This window comes from Rhopalosiphum maidis, chromosome 1 (genome assembly GCF_003676215.2).
Source record: "Rhopalosiphum maidis isolate BTI-1 chromosome 1, ASM367621v3, whole genome shotgun sequence".
NCBI lineage: Eukaryota > Metazoa > Arthropoda > Insecta > Hemiptera > Aphididae > Rhopalosiphum > Rhopalosiphum maidis.
The window spans coordinates 5,688,724-5,711,332 of NC_040877.1; the positions used below are offsets into that span (position 1 = coordinate 5,688,724).

Sequence of the window (22,609 nt, forward strand, 5' to 3'; positions counted from 1 at the left end):
GACGTCCCGAACCACGAGTACTGCCATTATTATTATTATTATTGGTCGATTGACAGCTCGTGTACGTACGGACAAATCGGTGTAATGTATTGCTCAAGCGCGCGCTCATTATAGCCGCAGCGTTATTGTTATATTTACATAATACAATGTTCGCCGAAATAGGCGGCGCGGGCGGACCGCCGAGCGGGCGGCGGAGGGGATATCGCAACGACGCCGCCGCCGAGGCGGTCTACCTTGAGAAATCGGTCGGGCCCGGTGAGACGAGGCCGCCGGTGCGATCGTCAGCACCGGTGCCGTTCAATCGCGTCGATGTGGTGCGCGCGACCGGATGACATGCAGCCGGCGAGGCAACGTTCATCGGGCGTGTTGAAACTGGGCCGGTACATTGTCCGGTGTCTGACGGCCCAGCCGGACATCTGGCTGCTGTTCTTGTACAAGTGCGGTCAGCTGGTGGCGGTCAACCTGCACGAACCGGTGGCGCGGAGCGTGGGCATCCTGGACGAGCTGTTCCAGGCGCAACAGGGACTGCCGCCGTCGCCGGAACCGGGACAGCAGCGGGAACGGCGCGACCGAGAACGTTCCGCGCGACCGGTCGCCATAGGGTCTCTGCAGTCGTCACCGCGGTCGACGCACCGGGCGCCGTGCGTTGCGTCGTCGTCGTCGTCGTCGTCCGCGTCGCCATCCGGATCGGTGTCGCCCGTGTCCGCGTCGTCCGCCGCGTCCGTGTCTTCCGCGACGCCGGACAACGACCAGTACCGCGGCATGGACGAGGACGACACGGACGACGGGTACACCGACTCGGAAGACGAACCGTTCGCCTACATAACCGGCCGCCGGTTCTCCAGCACCCCGTCCACCGGCGGTTCGCGGACCCGTCGCAGCAGTTCCGGCTGCGGTAGCAGTTACAACAGCAGCACCAACAGCCGGCGGAGCAGCGTGGCCGCCGGCCGCCGGCGCAACAGCTGCACCGACATCGTCGAGGTGGTCGACGACACCGAAGTCGGCGGCAGTTGCAGAGGTACGTTACGATTGAAATAACGTAAAGCTCACTCGAGAGGGGGAGGGTGGTCGTTTGCCGGATGCAAGCTGCAGTAAACGTGCTTTTTTCCGTCGATGCTCTTTGCATTTCATAGGTTTGTCCTCGGGAAACACGCTCTACTGACAAAAGTATTTTGTCTTTCTAAATGTTTACTCCCCTAATCCATACAGATATTATAATATGATATTTGTTTCACATTAATATACGAATATAGGTACTTAAATATCAATTCTTCCGAATTATCTGAGCGTCTAATATCTAAATCGTCTTTAATTGAAATACATGTTAATAATCTTTTTGCATTGGCTATGCACTTACTTCTTCTCATTTGTATTAAAGAAAAAACAATTAAATTCATCAGTGAAATAAAATTATGTTGTTTAAATGATAATCGAGCGACATTCATTATTGCGTTAGCTGATGGTAAATAATTTTGCATAAAAATGATGATACCAAATCGATTGTGTTAGTGTTCTCGATTCGGTGGCGGGATAAATATAGATCGCGAAACGTTTTGAAGCTTATCCAGAAGATTCATAAATTGTAAGATGATCTTAATAGGTATATTAGGTCACTGTACTGCAGAAATTTCCTCATTACTAGAGCTGGGAATGTAATGTACTAATGCCCTATAAAAAAAATTAAAAAAATGCAACCATATAAATATAATGCTCTTTACTTTTTTTTTATCTTGAACAATTTTTGAACATAAAATTACTGTTATTAAATGTAAAAAAAAAAACGTTTTACAAAATTACACGATTTCAAATCACCTGCGTAGAATTTTAATCAGAAAAAAATGCATTCTTATTTAATTTTCCGTCGCCACACGTGATCTTGATTTTTAAGTTGCATGGTTTTTTAGTAAAAATCTGGATTTTAGAATAATTAGATAGGTACCCTAAAAATGAAAAAAACGAACTTAAAAACGAAAATTGTCAAAAAGTCAAACTAAAAATTGCATATTCTGCTTTAGAAATATATGAAACATCATATTATAAAACGGGCTTCAAAAAAAAATGCAAAGTGCATCGTAATCCTCGATCTACTTATTAATATTTTATAAAACTTAAGTTGAGAGTCAGATATTGCTATTCTTCATATCGAGAACTAAACTATATAGTTTGACGCTTCGCTACGTTGGCAATATATTATATGCGTTTGCACATGGCATTTATTCCTCTCGTCGTGTATTACATTATTATATAGTATAATATTATATTATAGCAGTAGTCGTAGTCGATAAAACATCACTGTATAGAAACGAAAAAATTCCACCATATCGTCGACCCTATTATTATATAGTTGGTCCGTTAGTAGTATTATTGTTATGTTATTATTCTCGACGCACACAATATTCGCATAATATAACGCGTGTGTGTGACTATCGATAAACAATAATCGATGGACGAAAATTTTCAAAGACGCGAAAACAGACTAGTAGGTCACACGCGATACATTATATTGTGTAAAACGCGACAGTTTTATCTGTACATCTATTGTCGTGTATAATATTATATGACGAATTTTAAATTAATGTCTGAGTGGTCTGCGCCGTTTAATTGTTTGTGACGCGTAATGTAACTGTACAAGTGTGTAACGGTAGCGGTAAACGTATTCATATTATATACACGGTCATCGAGAATGAGTATTTAATAACAGATTTATTCAAATTCTGAATTTTGAAACTACACTTAAATACGCTTAATTGAATACCATATTTTCAAATTCTTGAGATTTTTTTGTATTATTAATAAGGAGTGTCATATAGTGATACTCTTATTCTTTAAATGAAAATTCCCCCTTTTACTGAAAATTATTGAATGAATAATTTTTTATCTCTAAATTGTCCCCAATTCAAAATCGAACTAGGAGCTTTTAGTTATTAAAATGTCTATACTAAGGATAATAGTCCTTATAAATATGGTTTTACAATAATAGAAAATAAACGTAATATTGGACCTAGTGTTTATTATGTTTGTGCCATTTTTAAAAATTATAAATATTGATAGATTAAAATTAATTACCAAAATCGATAGTTCACCTCTGTCGATAGCCCATTCAAATTTTCCAGCACTGTGCCTCACGTACACCTCATTAATACCTAACGTGGGCGCGCAACCTTGTATAATTTTGTTTTAAAAGTATTTTTACGCAATACAAAACTTTATATTATATTAAAATACATATTATCTCAGAAAATCTATAAACACCCATTAATTAATTCAAAAAGTTAAGTTTAATAATAAATAATAACCTATAAAGTATATGGTTATGTCATAATGGAAACCGTTTTTGGTGATAAACTAACAAATATTTACATTATAATATTTTGTTAAAGGAATAAAGGATACATATTATAAATATTCATTGACAATCATTTTAATGTTAATAAAGCTTATTATTTAAATTACACTATGTTCTTGACAAATCTTGATCAAGGAATACAATAGTTTAAAAATAATAATCTTCAAGTGATATTTTGATTAGTGAAAAAAACGATACTTGAATATTGTGTACTAACATATTATTAAAAACATTTTATCAATAAAAAGATAATAAAAATAAGCATAACGTTTAAATCGAAACAAACAATAGTATATAACTTGATCTATAAAAAAATAAAGATTAAATAAATTTATAACTTAAAAGTATTTAAAATAAAATTATAATTTATAAGTAACTATAAACAATAAATGACAATTTTACAAAGTACAGCTTTGTGGGTTTTTATTAATATGATATTATTATCATAAAAAGTAGTTGGGAAATAATCGCCGTAATTTTAAATCATACTACAGTATAATAGTATAAACTCATAATATTAAACAAAAATTATTAAAGTGAATATTTTAATATTACATACGAAGAAATACCTATATATTCGTATTTTTATACGACAAATTATAAAATACATTTTTTTGTGTGATGTAAAAAAAAAGCACAAGACAGCAGAATATTTATATATTACAAAACCCAATTTTGGTGATGTATGATGTATTATTATAAATTTGAATGTATAAACCACTATAAACCATTGAATTCAAAAAAATGATTCTGATTTGAGCTTAATTTAAAATTTAAAACCACACTTCCTTCAACATTTATCGCAGTTTTCACCTTTTTATGATTTTTCTCATGGTTAAGGAAACTATCTAAAACGTTAAAAATAAGTTATTCAAAGGTACCCTATAAATAAATTATTTATTTATAATAAAAATGCTACATGCAACTTTTTGGAGCTTTATTCTAACCAAAAAGTGTCAATAAAAATTTTTTAAACTTCCGTGAAAAGTATTGCGATTTGAAAAATTTAAAAAAAAACAATAACTGAATAAATTAATATACCTTATATTTTATACTATTTAAATATATAATATGTATAAATTTAGCTTTGATAAAAATTATAACACATACCATTTATAATCAAATTTAGATGTATAAAATATTTACTATTAAAAATTATATTTACTACCATAGTCAATAAAATAAATTATAAACATACTACGAAATGTAATTTAATTTTAATAGAAACAATTATTATAAAAGCGGATATACTTTGAATAAATTAATAATTAAAGTTGTCTAACGATGTACTAAATTCTAGAAATGTTAAGCGTACATTTTTAACTAATTTCAATAATAAATCATTATAAAAGAAAAAAGATTTTATACCAAAACGGATGAATCAGTATTTATTTATAATTATAAATGATGCTATATTTATATTATTATGATTATTTTCTTAATTTGATAAGTCGTATGAATTTTTGCAAAACACATCATTTATAATTTGTAAAGTAAGTCAATACCAACAGTATCATAAAATAGTTTGAATATAGGTATATGGTATTTATTATACTTATTATTACATAAATTTAAATTATTAAATAACGAATAAAAAATGTTAATATACGCGTTGGTGAAAAGATGCATATTATTATACATTTTATCCTTTTCGAATTACAATGAAATAATTAAATTTTATTCAGTAAAAATCGTTATTTATCGTTTAAATTCTAACTTAATACTAAAAAAGTTTTGCATAGGTATTACCTACGAAATTTTCATATTTTTAAATTTCGATAAGAATAACTCACTAGAACTTTCATTGTATTAGACTAACAAATACTATTAATATTTATTAGATATTTCCAATGTCTCTAAATAGCACAAAATAAGTCTAAATAATTTGATAATACCATTTTGAATATAAAATTGAAAATTATAATACTTGAGTTATACCAATTTGTATAAACTTTCTACATTTAATATTTTTAAATTTATTGAATTGCAATAAAAAAATAAAATCAATTTGTTTTAAAATGTTTGCGCAATTATTTTCGTTTTTCTGTGATTTTTTTTTTCACAGTTATTTAGAAAATTAGTTAGAATTTCCTAACTTTGGACACCCCAAGGTGAAAATTAGATTACATTTTCACCAGAAATTACGATCAATTTTGTGTATTAAAGAACAAATAAAATACACATATTATTGTAAAACCAATACCATTCTCTTAAATTCTTTTCAATCATATAAAATACTCAAAAATATTAATATTTTTTTTTTATTAGCTGAATTATTTGTAAATGTTTATAAATAAATGTTTACCATAATTTTAATGATATGAAAAATTACTTTTAAAGTGATTTCGAATTCAATTAAAAATATGTATTCTTTACTGCTTAGTATAAATACAACTTGGTTACAATTAACCTTCCTACTTCTAAATTATTTTTGGACAGTTATGTATAGGGTCGATAATTATTTGCAGTAATAACTTAATAATATTTCACACAATCCCTAAGTATGTTCTGAAAAAATTATAAATTATAATATTTTAGAAATTTTTCTTATAAATCATAATATAAAAACCATTATTTTTTTTAAAAAAAAAGTATGTTCACCAAACGCTTTTAACCAAATAATGAAAAGAATAAAAGATGAAAAAGTGTCTAAATATATACTTATAGGTTTTCTTAGTTATACAAAAACAATTTATTATATAATTTATATTTTTATATGTATAGTGAATAATACTCTTTATACGTAAACAAATATATTACTTTTTTTTATGACAATTTCATGCTTACATCTAATGCTTTCATTCTAAGGTAATATAAATAATAATATACATCCTTTGTATCCAACATTAACATATGCTATATTGCTATATCAATATCAACTCGGTTATAAATATTGTCTATATATATATATAAGTATTCATTATAATAATTGTGTTCATTATGAGTTATGGCTATCTATATTATGTGTTATAAAATTATTTGTAAGTATTTATATTTATATATTAGATATTTTTTAAAATTAAAAAGAACGCGCGTTTAATATTACGCTGTAGTGTGTTATTATTAATTATTACTTACCTACTACATTTAGATTTCAAAAAGCCGTCTACGGGTGAGATATTTCAATAATAGCAATCAAACAATAGTTCAATATTTTTAAAATATACTTAAACACACAGGTAAGTTTATCATATTAAATTAATTACTCAAACTGAATGATTTATTTCTTCGGCCTGTTTAGTGTCTTTCGTTTTTTTGTTAGATATCAGTTAACATTGTACTATACGTAATGTGATAATTTGATTATCAATTGCACTTACAATTATTTCAATGCACTTACAAAATTATAATTTTTTAATTATCACCCCCTTAATAATACGAATTATAATAAACAAGTTGAAATAATGTAATTGCCATTAGTAGTACCTTTTATTTGGTACCTAATTAATATTAGGTATAAATACCTACTTAAAATTCGAGTAAATATACCATAAATATATAAGTGACCGATTTCAATTTTCAATAATTTTTTAAAAAATCTAAGGTTTTTAAATGACACAAATTTAATACATAAATAGATTAAGATGTTTACCTTGTTGAATACATATAACAAAACTGGATTATCATTTTGAGTTTTAAATGTCCTTACCCAGCAAAATATTACGTAATCAGGTAACATAACTCATATTGATAATTAGTGAAAATTGCTAAATTTAAAAAATAACCAACGACATTATTTTACATATATTAATTATTAGTTATAAACTATTATCACCAGCGAAAAATATATGATATTATAATAATAGTATTCGAAATTGTCCTTTCTTTTATAAATATAGTAATATATAATATTGTATATCTTTATGAGAAATAATCAACTTATTTACAGAGAAGGTAAAACAATTTTTCTAGAATAAAGAATCCTCTAGAATCTACACAGTTGCTTGTAAATACAATATTATTCGTTAAATTTAAATACAAAAAAAATTAAACACCATGTTATAATTTTTTTAATTATATATATAAATACTTATTTATACAACTAAAACTCGATTAAATATACCAAGTAACTAGATCGTATTAACTAGGTTTAGTGTATTTTTTTCGGGTTTAATTATTTTTTTATCACGTCAGCATAAATAGACAAAAATGTATTTAGGCAATTACTACTTATTCTGTATTCAAATATCTTAAAATTGTTGAAATGCACGATTCGTTTTCGGAAGATATTCTCGAAAATCTCGATTGTCCAAATTCAAATCATACATTTGATAGGTACATTTTAATAACTCGGAAATCAGTTGTTTAGTAAGAAATTAAAAACTCGTTTAATGAATGTAGATTATTCTATATTATAGTTTCACGTGGTTGGCCTATTCGTAAATATGGATAGAATATTATATTCTATTATCAATCAAGACGCGTATTTACCAAAAGCAAATAATGGATTGACTCGCTAAGTCATATATTAAACGTCATTTAAATACTAGAGGTAAAATTTTGCTATGCATTAAATTTAAATCCTGTGAATTATTATTGTCATTGACGTTGAAATCATTTTGTACACCATAAAATAACACATAATAATATAGCCAATATAGGTTACTCCTTAAAATTTAATAAAATCTGTTGGTTGCAATAGAATGGATGACATATAAATTCAATATACGTAAAATAAATTATTATTACTTACATATTAACTTATTTATATTGATGTGATATTGAAATTATTTGGAAATAAGTTTGAAAATAAAATCCAACAGTTTTGCATTCGTATATAATAACTGTCAGTATATTATCAAAGAATTGTCATCAATACGAGTAGTATTACTTTTGTTGAATATATAATATCATAAAATTAAGTTATCATTTTTATGCATACTATTATATAGTATTTTGTGTAATTATTATCATAAACTCGGTTATTTATTAACTTTATATTTTATGATTTTTATGAATAAAACTACTGAAAATTATACACAGATCATATATTGCTTTAACACTTACATGTATTACAGTAAGAACTAAATATACAAACACTGACCCACTTGGACATATTTACAGGTTATTCTCCAATCACTAAGTATAATAATATTCAGTTCATTGTCACCAGGGACACCACTACCACATAGTTTGAGTAAATATCATTAAAACAACCTTACAGTCATCTAAGCAACTCTATCGCCTGAACTACGTAACTATAAACAAAGATAAAATTACAAAAATAAAAACAGGACAAATTTAAATACTGGCTTTTGAAGAACAATTCAACTTTGAATTAAATTTTAATTTATTTAAATAAATTTGGTTTTTAATAAATAGGTAGCAATTAAATAAAAAAAAAATCTTATTATTAATTATCAAATGCTGATTAAAGTGCCTTATATGTAAATCCTAGTGTTGATAAATTTTCTTCTTCGCACAGGGTTCTAATATTATGTATAAAATATACATGTGTGTATTTTTATGATATTATGACTATTATTGCAGACTATTTGGTGGACTTGGACCTTGGTAGCATAGGGTATTCAAATATGATTTCATAAAATATAAATATAAATAGGTTACTTCTTACCAAACTTGTACTTGTTGGTCAATTACTCAATTAAGTATTACATTTTAAATTTTAGCTTTAATATTATAGAAGTAAATAATAGTTGAAAGGTAACTTTTAACTTTAAATTAATTTCAATTAGTTAAAATAAATAGTTTCCTTTTTCAGTCTTGAACAACTACAACTTCGCAAATAAAACCACTCACTAGTGATGAATCGTAAAACGTCTAAACACTCTAAACTATTTTACTATAAACATTTAAAAGTATATATAGGTATAGAATACACATAAATATTATTATATAGGTACACAATATTTGTAACTATCATAATGTAAATTATTTTCTTCTAATATCCTATCCATAATAAATATTATTCAGTATATCATACAAATTATAAATAAATATGGAAAACCATTTAATACATATTATAAATAATTAGCGTAATTTTTAAAAATATATCTACGTTTAAATATTTTTATTATATAAAATATAGGCATTTAATGTTTAAACTGCAATGTCATTTTTTATTATAGTTCATTCAATAAAGTAGTTATTTCCAAATAAATATGTAATTTATAACTATAAGAAATTTAACAAAATAAAACTATTGTACAAATTATTGTATTGTAGATGCTGAGATGATGAAAAAGATATGAATTTCAAATTTCATAAAATAAATTACATATTACACAACGAACGACATGCATATATCTACCTTGAACCATAATAAATAACTAAATTTAGTCTCAATAATCTTTTACTAAAGAATTTAAATTGTTTAAGCAGAGTTAAATTATAAAACTGAAACTTAGAAAATTATATATATATAAAAATATTTATATTATTCATACAAGTTTTAGATCTGTAAATGAGAGATTTTAATCATTATATAAGTTGAATTGTTTTATCAAATATATTTTGATTTTATTAAATTCATTTTTAGACTTACCTATAATGGTATTCTTATTTATTTTTTTAGGGTCTCTTTTTATGGACACATTTTTGTTATATCAATAGTTTAGTCTTGTGCAACCTTGTTTAAGAACCTCTTAAATAATACAAAAAATCTAAACATTTTTTTAAAATAAAGTCTTTAAGCATATTTAAAAGTTCTCAAAATTATATTTTGATAACAGCATTATTGAAGAAGAAAAGACAGGTTGAACATGATTAGTAAATCATATTGTAATTTGTTAATGAAGTCTAAGCAATAGGGGAGACCTATAGAAACTAACTGAAAATATTAAGCAAGAGCGTGTCATGTTAACCTTTAAAATGCAACAGATCAAAATATTTTCAAAGATTCTTCGACTACAGTGATAGTATAGTATAGTATATATATTATACAAAGTAATAAATACTTAACGCAACTATAATTATATATTAAACCGAAATGTCAAATGAGAGTTAGTGTTCACTGTTTATTGTTCAGCCATATTCGGCTGGTTGTTTTTTTTTTTATTCGTAATATAATGATTGTTATTTGAAAAAATTAAATGCCTTTAATATTATATTATTATATTTTGAGTTGGCTAATTAAAACTAATTGGTGGTCATTATGTCTAATTTTTAAAAATGTTAAACATTATAATTTATATTATGATAATTAATTATAACATAATTTTAACATATGAGTATAGGTGATGAAACACACATTTTTTTTGAACAATCAAATTCGTGTTTTAGTACAACGTTTTTCCCGTCTTACGCTGATCTGAAACCTGAAACCTGAATACACTTTATTAGAATAAAGGTAGCCGGTAAGTGCCTACCCAATTATTAAATCAATTATTACTGTGACAACTATCGTGAACTCTCAAAATGAGAGCAAAAGTAGGTGTTGCCGCTATTATCACTGGTATACGAAGGCCATACAATGGATTCAACATTTTCATCAATTCATTCGATAAATCTTGTCTGTTCAATTTTATAGCATTAATTATTAATTAGTTAACATATATGCAATACGGTATACGATTTATGCAAATAAATAACATACTTCATTCAATTTATTGATTTCATAATAACTCGTTGTAGCTTGTATACAATATATCATATTCACTCATTGCTATTACATTATTTGTGTTTGTTATTTGTTTAAATTCGTATTATATTATCATGAATAATTATAGATAAAAATATTTAAAAAATTAAATGAATAAAAATAATGAACATTTTTCAAAATTAAAGTATAAATATGTATTACCTATCGTATACGTCCATAATATACATAGGTATTATTTAAACATGTAGAATCATAAATTTATCAATGTATGTATTCGAAAAGCACATTATATAAATCATATGATAAAATATAAATACGAATAGTACCTAAGTATCAAACAAATAATGACTATGACTTAAGAAGACACCCTTTATATCTGTGCGATGCAAATATAAGTGCAACATTTGTGTTATACGCTTTAAATTTCAAATAAATTGACTGTAATAAATTTTAAAGGTAAGAATATTATCCAGGACATCTCATAGACTTTGATATATAATTATATTTTAAAGCGAATTATGATTTACTTTTTAAAAATAAAATATCAATGTTTCCATGAAATCCTATGAGGTGTTCTAGATAATATTCTTAACTTTAAGTCAGATAATAGGTCAATTCACTGAAGCTGAAGTGTATGAAAGCCAATAACTCAATATTGATTCAGCTGAACTCAAATTGTCTAAGCTATACATGTGTGCAAGACGGAGATACCACATGTGGATTTGGCATCCGCTTAAATACTTAATATAACATTTCACTAAAAAAATCCACTCGTCTCATTAGGTTAGGTACCTATTTGCAAGGACAGACTATAATAAAAATGTACAACAAGTGTGTTGGTCAATAACTGACCGGTGACCGATGATGAAAACATGAGTTTAATTTATTCACTTAAAAACGTTCAAGAGCCTCGTCTGGTATTATACGCATGCCTCTATGTTGTCCACTGTCTATGAATTCGATGATTTCGATCTCATTTTTTTTCTGTGGCATTTATTTTTGATTAACTTTGCGATACGACTTATAACATATAAGTACCACGGACAACGATATACTTATTAATTATTATAATATTATAAGCTCGTAATTACACACGTTCAGTGCACATCAACGCTTCAATATAGAGTACATCATAATAACTGATATGATTGTGAAACATAAATAAATTCACTAAGAATCGTTAGAAAATTTTGCAATTTCGTCAAACAACAAATGCATATTTATTAACTTCTATATTGAGCTGAAATCGCGGAGACTTTAGCCTCTCGCACTTCTCACAAAATATATTTTCGCGTTTCTGTTGGTTATCATAATATAATATAGTATATTATATTATTGCAATATTAAATATACCCGCAGAACGCGTAAAATACGCGTAGACGTGCAGAACTGACAGCGCAGAGTCGCGGTTATCGGAGAAAAACGCTGGCCGATCGCCGTTAACCATACGCTTGTCTAATCGATGCTGTAATTAGGTTATACCGTTTACCCGTACACGATACCTACTATAATATTATATACCAAACCTGTTCCTACGTTTTCGTGGTCGAATCGGCCAACGCGCGCGCGCATTATACCGTTTTGCAGAGGATAACTCCTTTCTTTCGGAACAAATGTCTAAAAAAAAATAAAATAAATAATAAATTGTAGCTACATTACAAGTATATATACAGAAATATATATGAAGCAATCATTTTATAGGTAATATTATACCAACGTATAATGTATTATGTGTACAATACATTACTTATATATATATACAAATACACACGTCGTATACCCAAATCGAATGCTGCAATTGCAAACATTATGCAATTTACATGCTCGTACCTAGTACTTACCCATTCATTGTCTATAAGTAGTAGCAATAATGCGCGTTCGCAAACATTAACCTGGGATTTATGTCTCTGTCATAATATAGCTAAAAAAATATATTTTTAAAAAATTTAGATGGCGTATAAATAATATAATTTCTGGGATTCTGACGTCATCTGTTTTAAATACACAATGATAATTATTATATTATAATATGCCGTGTATAAATCAAATTACAATGCATACAGCATACGCCAATAATACATTTTGTAATATTTAATATAGCCCATAGTGTTGTTTTTTTCTATCATTAGTTACGCCCCATTTTAGAATTTAGATTTCCCATATAATTTATCACAGTTATCGAAGGTTGTACAATGTGTACTATGTAGACAGATGCAGTTCTGGTTAAAAATTAAACTGTTTATGGTAAATTTTAATGATTCTCTAGGGCGAACAAAATCATCAAACGTATTTAAATTTATATCATTAAACATAATTATATATTTGAACATACCAAACAAATATCTTTAATTCATAATACTATAGGTACCTATATGTGAAAAATAAATTAGATTACTTGATTTTAAATTTATATTAAAATATAAAAATCATACGTCTAAAATACTTATAATTAAGTATAATGTTAATATATTTTTATTGGTATGATGCCCTGTAATAAATTAACTTCAGGATTTAACTATTTGTAATAAAAACTAATTTAAATTTGGCATCTCATCAAATTTATTCAATTATAATTCCTTTCTTAGTGATAATTTATTTGGAGTTTACAAGACAGTAGTTTTCGGAGAGAATACAAATAATGAGCATCGAATATTACAAAAAAGTTTAAAGCTTATAATATTATCTAGTGTTTCAATACTGAATGATGAAATTATTAATATAGATTATTGCTTATATTTACACAATATTACAGATAAATCTATAATATTACAAAGTATCATAACCATAGGTCCATAGTGTTATCGGTAATATATGCATTTACAAATAATATAGTAATGTAATAACTTAAATTTTAATAGAAAACAATTATTGTTTGCAATCAATTTATGAAAATATATAATCGGCACTCTATACTAATCCTAATTTCAAAATGTTAACATCATTAGCAATTGGTTTACCATTATTGTTTGCAAATAACAAGTACTAAATTATTCGTTAAAATTAAGTTAGAAATGTAGTCAATAAATTTGTATTTATAATTATCTAATTGTATGTGTACTACGATGGTGCGATCCACGACGTTATTAATTAATTATAATTTATAACTCATACGTAATTCATTACCTAAGCAAATGCTTCACATGGTGCATTTATTGTGATTTGTGGTAAACTCTTAATATAAACTCATTGAAGATAAATAAATTATAGTTAAAGCCTTAATATAGGTCCTAATATAGTAAATTATATAAATAAAAAATATAACTTTCATTAACTATATACAATAATATATAAATATATACATATAATATTATATATTATTATATCTGCTATTACTGTTAAGTTATATTGCTATGGCAACATTGCAGCATAGTATTAATATACTACACTCCTACTTCAGCCACAGAACACATTATAATATAATATATTATATAGATTCTCAACACTCGTGATTTCTTTTCAGCTCGACAGCGGTTATTGAAAGTCGATATAGATATTTGAGTATGGTACATAAAAAAATATGAACAAATATTATTTCCAACAACGCGTATTTCGTATGATATAGTTATACTACGTGAATATATACCAAGGTGTATGAAATTCTCGGATAAATAAACACAATATGAAAGCTGTAGGTCGATGTTTATTTACGCGTTGGCAGATAGGACATTTTCGTAGGGCTCAATGTATAAGAGGAGGTGAGTATACCCGCCGTTGACAGTAAAGAAAAATAATAATATTATGATGTATTAAATATTTGGAAGAAAATGAAACGGGTCCAAATTTTCGATTAATAAAAATGATTTATACAAAACGTACCACGTCAATATGCTATGTACTGTATATACCCATATCAAAACGATTCATATTGAAATTTTACTATTAATGCATGATATATGGTACCTAATATGCTTGTGTGTGTGAAAGTCGGGGTATGTTATTTAATCTTGGATAGCGCTTGTGGATTTGTAAATCAAGACCTGACGCATCACGATGTGATTATTTCAATAAATCGCAACCCTTTCGTTTATCAGTCGGTCAAAAATATAAATCGTCGTGATTGGCACCTATCGTTGTTGTACGATTTATTGAATCGGAACGGAACACATTCCACAATCACCCTACGGCTATAGTTTGATATGCGTCATAAACGCCTAAAAATTGTCTTCCGCTCATTGTGTTGCGATCCGATACGCTTCCTCCAAAATGCTCGACGCAAACTATATCCTCATAATTGTATAATAACAATACGCTATAATCGACTTATTTCGCAAGCAATCGATTTAACTCGAAATATCGACACTTTGTCGAGAAAATGCGGCGTGATAAAATAATTGTCTCACAAACCAAGAGACTGATAAAAAATAATAATAATAATAATACCTAATAACAATAATAGTACTATTGCGTTGAAGTATGTTACATAATACGAACCGCGCGCTTAGGTAAGTTGTTCAAAATAAATAATTGTATATTATTATAAAACGCTTGGAAAAATGAATAAAATTGTCCAACTATATACTCACTCAATGGTTATAGTTATACTATAAATTATAATATTACATGCTTACTATAAAATAAATGCAACACTGTATAGTAAGTAATAATAAATCGAAGAAAAATTACATTCTGACCATTTATAAATATTTAATAAACATAATACTAGACTAATAAATCGCAGTAATTAGGTCACAGTAAAATAAAAATAAGTATATAATATTATATACATTTATTATTAGTAGTTGTACTTGTACTCGTACACCAACATTTTCTGCAAGTATGTACAAATATGGTCTAGTACGAAATTAGTAATTACGATGTACTTGATTTGTTTCCTATGGTTAAAACAGTAAACCGAAATTTTTGAATTTGAAAGATCAAATTGAATAAATTTAAATCGAATAAAATGTGCTAAAAATTACTCTTGGAAAAAATATTGGTTTTAGAGAAAAAAAAGCCTTTAAAAAATGTTCACGTAAAATCATTTCCAGAATCCCGAAAAATGTGTACATTGTCAAGTCAACCCATGAGCGATATACCCGATGTATAATTTATTACAACATTGTATCAATGTATCATCCATAGCTGTTAACGTGCGTGTTTGTCTTCGATGACTGTTTATATACGAATATACGTGACGTGAAATTATATAATATTAGGTATATAAGATAAACATTGTAAAGATCGAATTTTTTATTTGTGGTACCTTATGATAATATATATTATATTGTATTATTATTATTGCAATTGCATAGTTTCATTGTTAAATCGTGGTAAAACGAACGTACCAGCAAATAATTATAGTTATAGGCCTTATGATAATATTATAATTAAGTTTTCTTTTCAATTATGATCCGTGGTCCTAATGGTCCGAACATACACATTTTATGTATATAAATTTCATACTCTATTCGGATATTCAAATAATTAAATAAAATTAGATACCTACCTACACATTGCTTAATTTTCTTTATTTTAATAGAAATTTCAAGAGAAATGGTTTATATTCAAAACATTTAAATAACTGACATAAACCATAAAGTCGTTTAACCAGATATGAGTATAATACAACCATAATAAAAAAAAAAATTATGAAGTATAATAAAATCAATCATAATAATACGTATATAGGTATAATATAATATGTGTATAAATTTTATTTTATAATTTTTGACTTTCCGATAAAATGTTTATACGACTTCTATATCAATAGTCAATAATAATAGTCAATAGTGATTGACTAAACCACTGCATTATATTTTCATCTCCTTCATCGTTTTTATTGAACTTCACCCTCAAAATTCGACCAAAAATTTAAATAAATAAAAAAATGCATTCAAAATAAATTTAATTTAAAAATTTTAATATTTAAACTTAGCAGGCAAAATTGATATAGATATACGAGTAGTAATTGTATTGAAAATTACTCATCTTCTACATATAGTAGTACTTAATGTGCTATACTGTAATTTATAGTTTATAATTTATATTGTATAGTTGAAATATTGCTATAAATAATGTTTAATGATATATAATTACCAAAGGTAAGTGGTAACACTTACTCATAAATTACAATAAAAATTATAATTATAAATATGTAGTACTGATAGTAGGTATATTTATAATAAATTAATTGACCTTCTGTGAATTAATTGCGAATAAACGTTGAGCCAATAAAAAGAAATGGTAAAAATACCAATTATAAATACTTATAATACATAATACAGAAAACTGCATATTATTAATACATTGTAAACACGATATATGTAAGTAGTTGTAAAAATACTTTTCTTTCTGTCTATATTGTTTAGCTCTGTAATTGTAACTTATATAAAGTGTGTTTAAGTATGAAAGGTGTCAAATTTAATTATTTTCCATAATATATTATATAGAATAATATTCATATTGTATCTAATATTTATAAATTATTACTTCTAACTTCTCATAATTTAAAAATGTCTAACATATAATAATGAACTTGATTATCACCCACCGAGAAAAAATATAATATATAGTGCCCACCTATATTTGTTTCGCATAATCACAGCATCAAATTAACAATATAATAATGTAATTTTTGACCTACAAGGACCTTAATGACATTTCATAGTTCCCGTCCAGCACCTAAATGTCAAAACCAACCACCTTCGCACTTAACGTAACAATAGTTTTTATTATATTATATTTTACTTAAGTTTAGAAAATACTTGCATTGTCACATTACCATTTGTTTTTTCAATATACATTTTTTACCTTTTCTTTAAGATCAAATATATCAATAAAAAAAAAAAATGATGCTTTGATTTTTGAGCTACAGCAAGAAATGCTTATGAAGAACCTTCTATTCAATTTTCAAAATATAAATAATAGTAAATGTTACTAAAAATGTACAACATTTAAAAACATTTACAAAAATTTTATAGTGCCCATTTGTATGTACATTTGAGTAAAAAATCTAGCACTGTATTGAAGAGTGCCATCTATGTATTAAGTTTGGACATCACATAACAGTTTAAATTTTTTTCACGTGAAAAAATTAAAACATTTTTGGATCATCGTTGAATGATAAAAATGATTCACCTTGCATTGTCAAAATGTTCATTTCTCGTAATAAGTCATGTACAGATTGTATAGAAGTTGGATTAGCCAAAAGAATTTTTCGCCAGCTTTTGTACATATTTTTTTTACACGGTACACGATCTACCTACTTAACGGAAATTTTAGTACATAAACCTTGTCCATTTTCCCGTAAAATAATTTTTTTGAGCCTCATATTTATATCTTCTACTACATTACGCTAACAGGATGAATTGATATTATTTTTGTCAATTAGGCGTCTATCGATAGCATTATTGTCTGCTGTAGGATTCCCTTTAAGTTTAACTAGTACGTCATAATTATTTTTTGTAAACATAGTAGCGCATTTTTTATTGAAACACCTCCACCGACTTAAGTAATTTTTTAGATGTATATCATATACGCATGTATAATTTTAAAAGTGTTGTATATTATTGTTAGCATAATATGTCTAAAATTAAGTGTTATCACTTCAATATTCTCCGACATTTTCATGTACGTTGTCGCAGATCGCGACTTCAACTGACAGGTTCAGACTGACAGCTAACAATAACCTATCAATTATATACGGATAACGCCGCGATGAAATAATTATCATAATAATAACTTATTAGTAATCATAACTACCTAGGTTAAGTTGCATAAGCTTATAGGAGGTTGACAAACCTGTATAATTACTAATTATAATATCTTATGTAATTTATGTTTGATTTTTCGTAAAAAAAAAATAATAACGCTGGGTATAACTGATATAAAGGGTTCTCCTAAAACCAATTTTAAATAGTCAAGTTTCATCGTACAAAAAGCGATAACTATTATATTCTGCGGTCGTAAGCAAAAACGCCATAAGTCCCCAAAGAAATAAAAATGAGGTAAAAACAAATAAATAATTGTAAAATTAGTCTTGTGTAGATGAATATGCCGAATGTCTGAAATATTACTCCAAAAATATAACATAAGCAACAATCAAGTAACTAAAATGCCGTAAATCGTAGAAAAAATCATGAGTACTAGGTAATAACGCCGCAAATACACTATACTAAGCACTAATGCCGTAAGTATTGCTGAAGATGTGGCACTTTATCTTAGTACATATAGTACAAATTATAACTGACGGCATTTTGGCTTGAAAATAACAGTTTTGTTTTGTGAATTCTTTAAAAATAATTATCTACCAATAAATATAATAATTGAGAAATTATTAATTACTGCATTTTTGCTTAGGAACAAAGTATCAAAAGTTTTTACCAATGCTAAGGTGCAACGTGAAAAGTAAAATATCTTGTTGAAAATTAATTTAATCATATTTATTTCAATTACACAGAAAAACATATTATATCATATTTAAATAATTATAATGTACAAAGTATTATGATTTTAAGAAAATACAAAATACAAAAACACGTTTTTCTCAAATCCGTTCTACGGTGACTTATGGCGTTTTTGCTTACGAACTACCTGAATATAAGTATACTCAAATACTCAATTATATTTTGCACAGTTCGTTTATATGATGGACAATGGACATCACTGTAGTCTACATAAATATTATTCACCTCAACTAAACATTATTATATAATATTATATGTCATCAATTTTATAAAAATTGGACATATAATAATGTAAAGAGAAACATTTTTGTAATTTTTCAAACATTTAAACATATTTATAGTCATTAAATATTTACGACATTAATTAAATTTATAAATTTCAGTTTATAATTTCAACTGTAAGTGATTTAATTTGCCAAAGACAATTACCCAAATTTCCTAACAGTGTATGGTGTACCTATTATTAGTATTATTTCATTATTTAATTTATTTTTAAAGCAGATATATTATTATTATTAATATTTTTTTTTTTAATGAATCCTTTTAAATTTAAATGCCTAATAATTGTATATATATATATTATATTATACCATAACATTCTATATTCTCCGTCATTATGGGTATTTTAATTCAGAAATCAATCATAAAAACAAATAAATTAATATATGAATACTATTATACATACTATTACAATAAATATTTGTATTTCTTTACGTATGTTTAATTTTTATATCACAATTATTATGAAATATATGTATAAGATTATAATATCACAACTTATGCGTACGATTAAAAAAGTTCTCTATCGAAAATGTATTACCAAACTGAAGTCTATCGTTTTTATTCTAAAAATCAATTTGTTACATTACACTGTAACATAATACCTACCATAATATACCAGTATAGTATATGTAAAATTGTAGATACGTGACAAGTGATGATGTGGTGCCCTCTCGGCTCTCAGTAATAAAATATGAGGGTCATATATTCCATCGATTTATTGTATTATAAGCTAAAACATCTTAACATATTTGAACCTAATACTTACATAAAATGAAAAATGTTCGATTTTTACATTTATTAAATAAACAATATGGATTAAATTCGTGACTTAAAATAATATAGTTTTATTTAACCATAATTCAAAGTTCAAACATATTATAGGTATTCAATTTTCTTTTCTACTAATTCTACTTACATACCTAAATAATATTCTGCAGTTTGATAGCATTAAGTGACAATTATTAACTAATAATTCATAATATTATAGATAAATATAAAACTATTGTAATAAATACATAAATCCTCGTATCTTGTTGCATCAACTTAAAACAAAATACCTATAAATATTACTTAATTTATAAAATTTAAAAAACATTCTATAATAATTTGTATTTATTGAAAGTTGTATGATTAGAAATCATTATTTAAAACCAATAGCCAACAGTTTCTTTCAAATCAATTTCACCTACCTATTTAAAATTTTGACAACGTTACATTTTTAGCTATTTATAATACAAAATAATGTTTGAAATTAATTTCTTATAACTAAATGAAACGTTTTACATTAACCTACAAACATAAAAATTTATAAAAAAAAATATTAAGATTGGTTGAACTTCATTAAATAAAATTAAATTAATTAATTAAATATGTTTTTAGTAAAATATACATCAAGCAGTTACTAGATCGATAAAGATCAAGGCCGTTACTATCAATAATATACAAAAGTATACGAATTACGAATAGCATATCAACTAAGAGAATTACCTATCTGTAAGATATTTATTTAAATTATTTAATCATAGAATGTATAATTATGCATTCAAATGGCGTAGTTGTCTGCCACGAGTATGACACTATACAATAAACATTTGCTTTCTTATTTACTTTTTTTGAAAAGTGTTACATTGTTCTTTTTCCGCCTCCCTAAATTAATCGTGTTATTTAATCATAATACTTAAAAGTATAAAATTTTCCTATTCAATATACCCATATAGGTACTAAAATGTCTTCATCACCGTTCATAAAACTATTCATAACTATCATTTAAATAAACGAACACATAATGTATGTATAGTTTAAATTCATAATGACGAATTCTGAAACATTGACAGGTAGTAAATCATAAGATTATAAAACACGTTTAAATACTCGATACATTGGACGTGTTAAATATCAAAGAGTTATGACTGATGACTGAAAGCTAAAAACAAATAACTAATAAGGCGCATTAAAACTATATTCCTAAATAATATAATTTATAATACAATGCCATGTAATTATACACTACTACAATAATATTCGCTATTGAACGTGAATTTCATATTCATGTTTTTTGTTAGAAAAATCACATAACACTATATTATATATTATTTTGAAAAGATTATTATAGTTCCAAAATAAAATTTTTCTCTAAAAAATACATATCAGGCATATTACAAAATTATTGAATAACTACCCTATACAAATATGGTATTATACTTGGATGCAATCGGGTTCAATGTATTTCTAATGTACTATATTGGATTAAAATCAGCTGAGATTATTAAAACTAAATGGATCTATTAATATATTTATTATAGATTTTTGTCTACATCACGCTTGCTTATACTAGATCTACTTACTAACCTATACATCAGCGGTCCTCACTTAGATTTTAGAAAAAGCCAAGTATAATTTTTGAAAATTACTTGTGGGCCGCATACATGCTTAATGATTATAATTAAAAATATAAAAATTTACAACTGTTTACTAAATATTGTGGAGAATAAAATGAGACAAAATTTTTTTTGGAGTATTTTCGATACATACAAATCAAAATTCGGACGAATAATTAATAAATCATAATTTATAAGTATTTAAAATATAAGGTGAGCAGAGTAATAGACCAACCACCAACTCCACTTACCTAAACGTTAATTATACTTGTAACTAGTTATAACTTATATATAATATAGATATACGTATAATTAATAATTATACAGATATAGGTGGATAACTATGTTTTTCCTTTCTTTTAATTTATTCAGTTAGTATATTTACTAAAATACTGTATACATTCAGTTATATACAAACTGGTACTTACTTAAATGTATTGTTTAACATAGTATTTTTTGTTTTTAATTCAGAAAAAAAATCACAGTGATAAAAGTAAAAAAAACTTTTTAACTGCTTAAAAAATAGTTTTACATGTACCTAAGATGAAAATTCAATTATATATAGAACACAAAACAAACTTTTAAATTATTTTAGTCTTTGTATGGTTACATAACCTTTAAATAATAAAAAAAATAA

At 26.6% G+C, this 22,609-nt stretch overlaps 1 protein-coding gene across 1 annotated transcript in view; it reads left to right on the plus strand.

The window, feature by feature from the left end:
- Positions 1 to 290: 290 nt before the first annotated feature.
- Positions 291 to 22,609, plus strand: part of LOC113547891 (BTB/POZ domain-containing protein 6-like) — a 29,352-nt gene continuing 7,033 nt past the window's right edge. Inside the window, exon 1 of the mRNA XM_026948465.1 lies at positions 291 to 1,018. Within this exon, the coding sequence (XP_026804266.1) occupies positions 310 to 1,018 (709 nt within the window). The 5' untranslated portion in view covers positions 291 to 309. The remainder of the gene's footprint in view (positions 1,019 to 22,609) is intronic.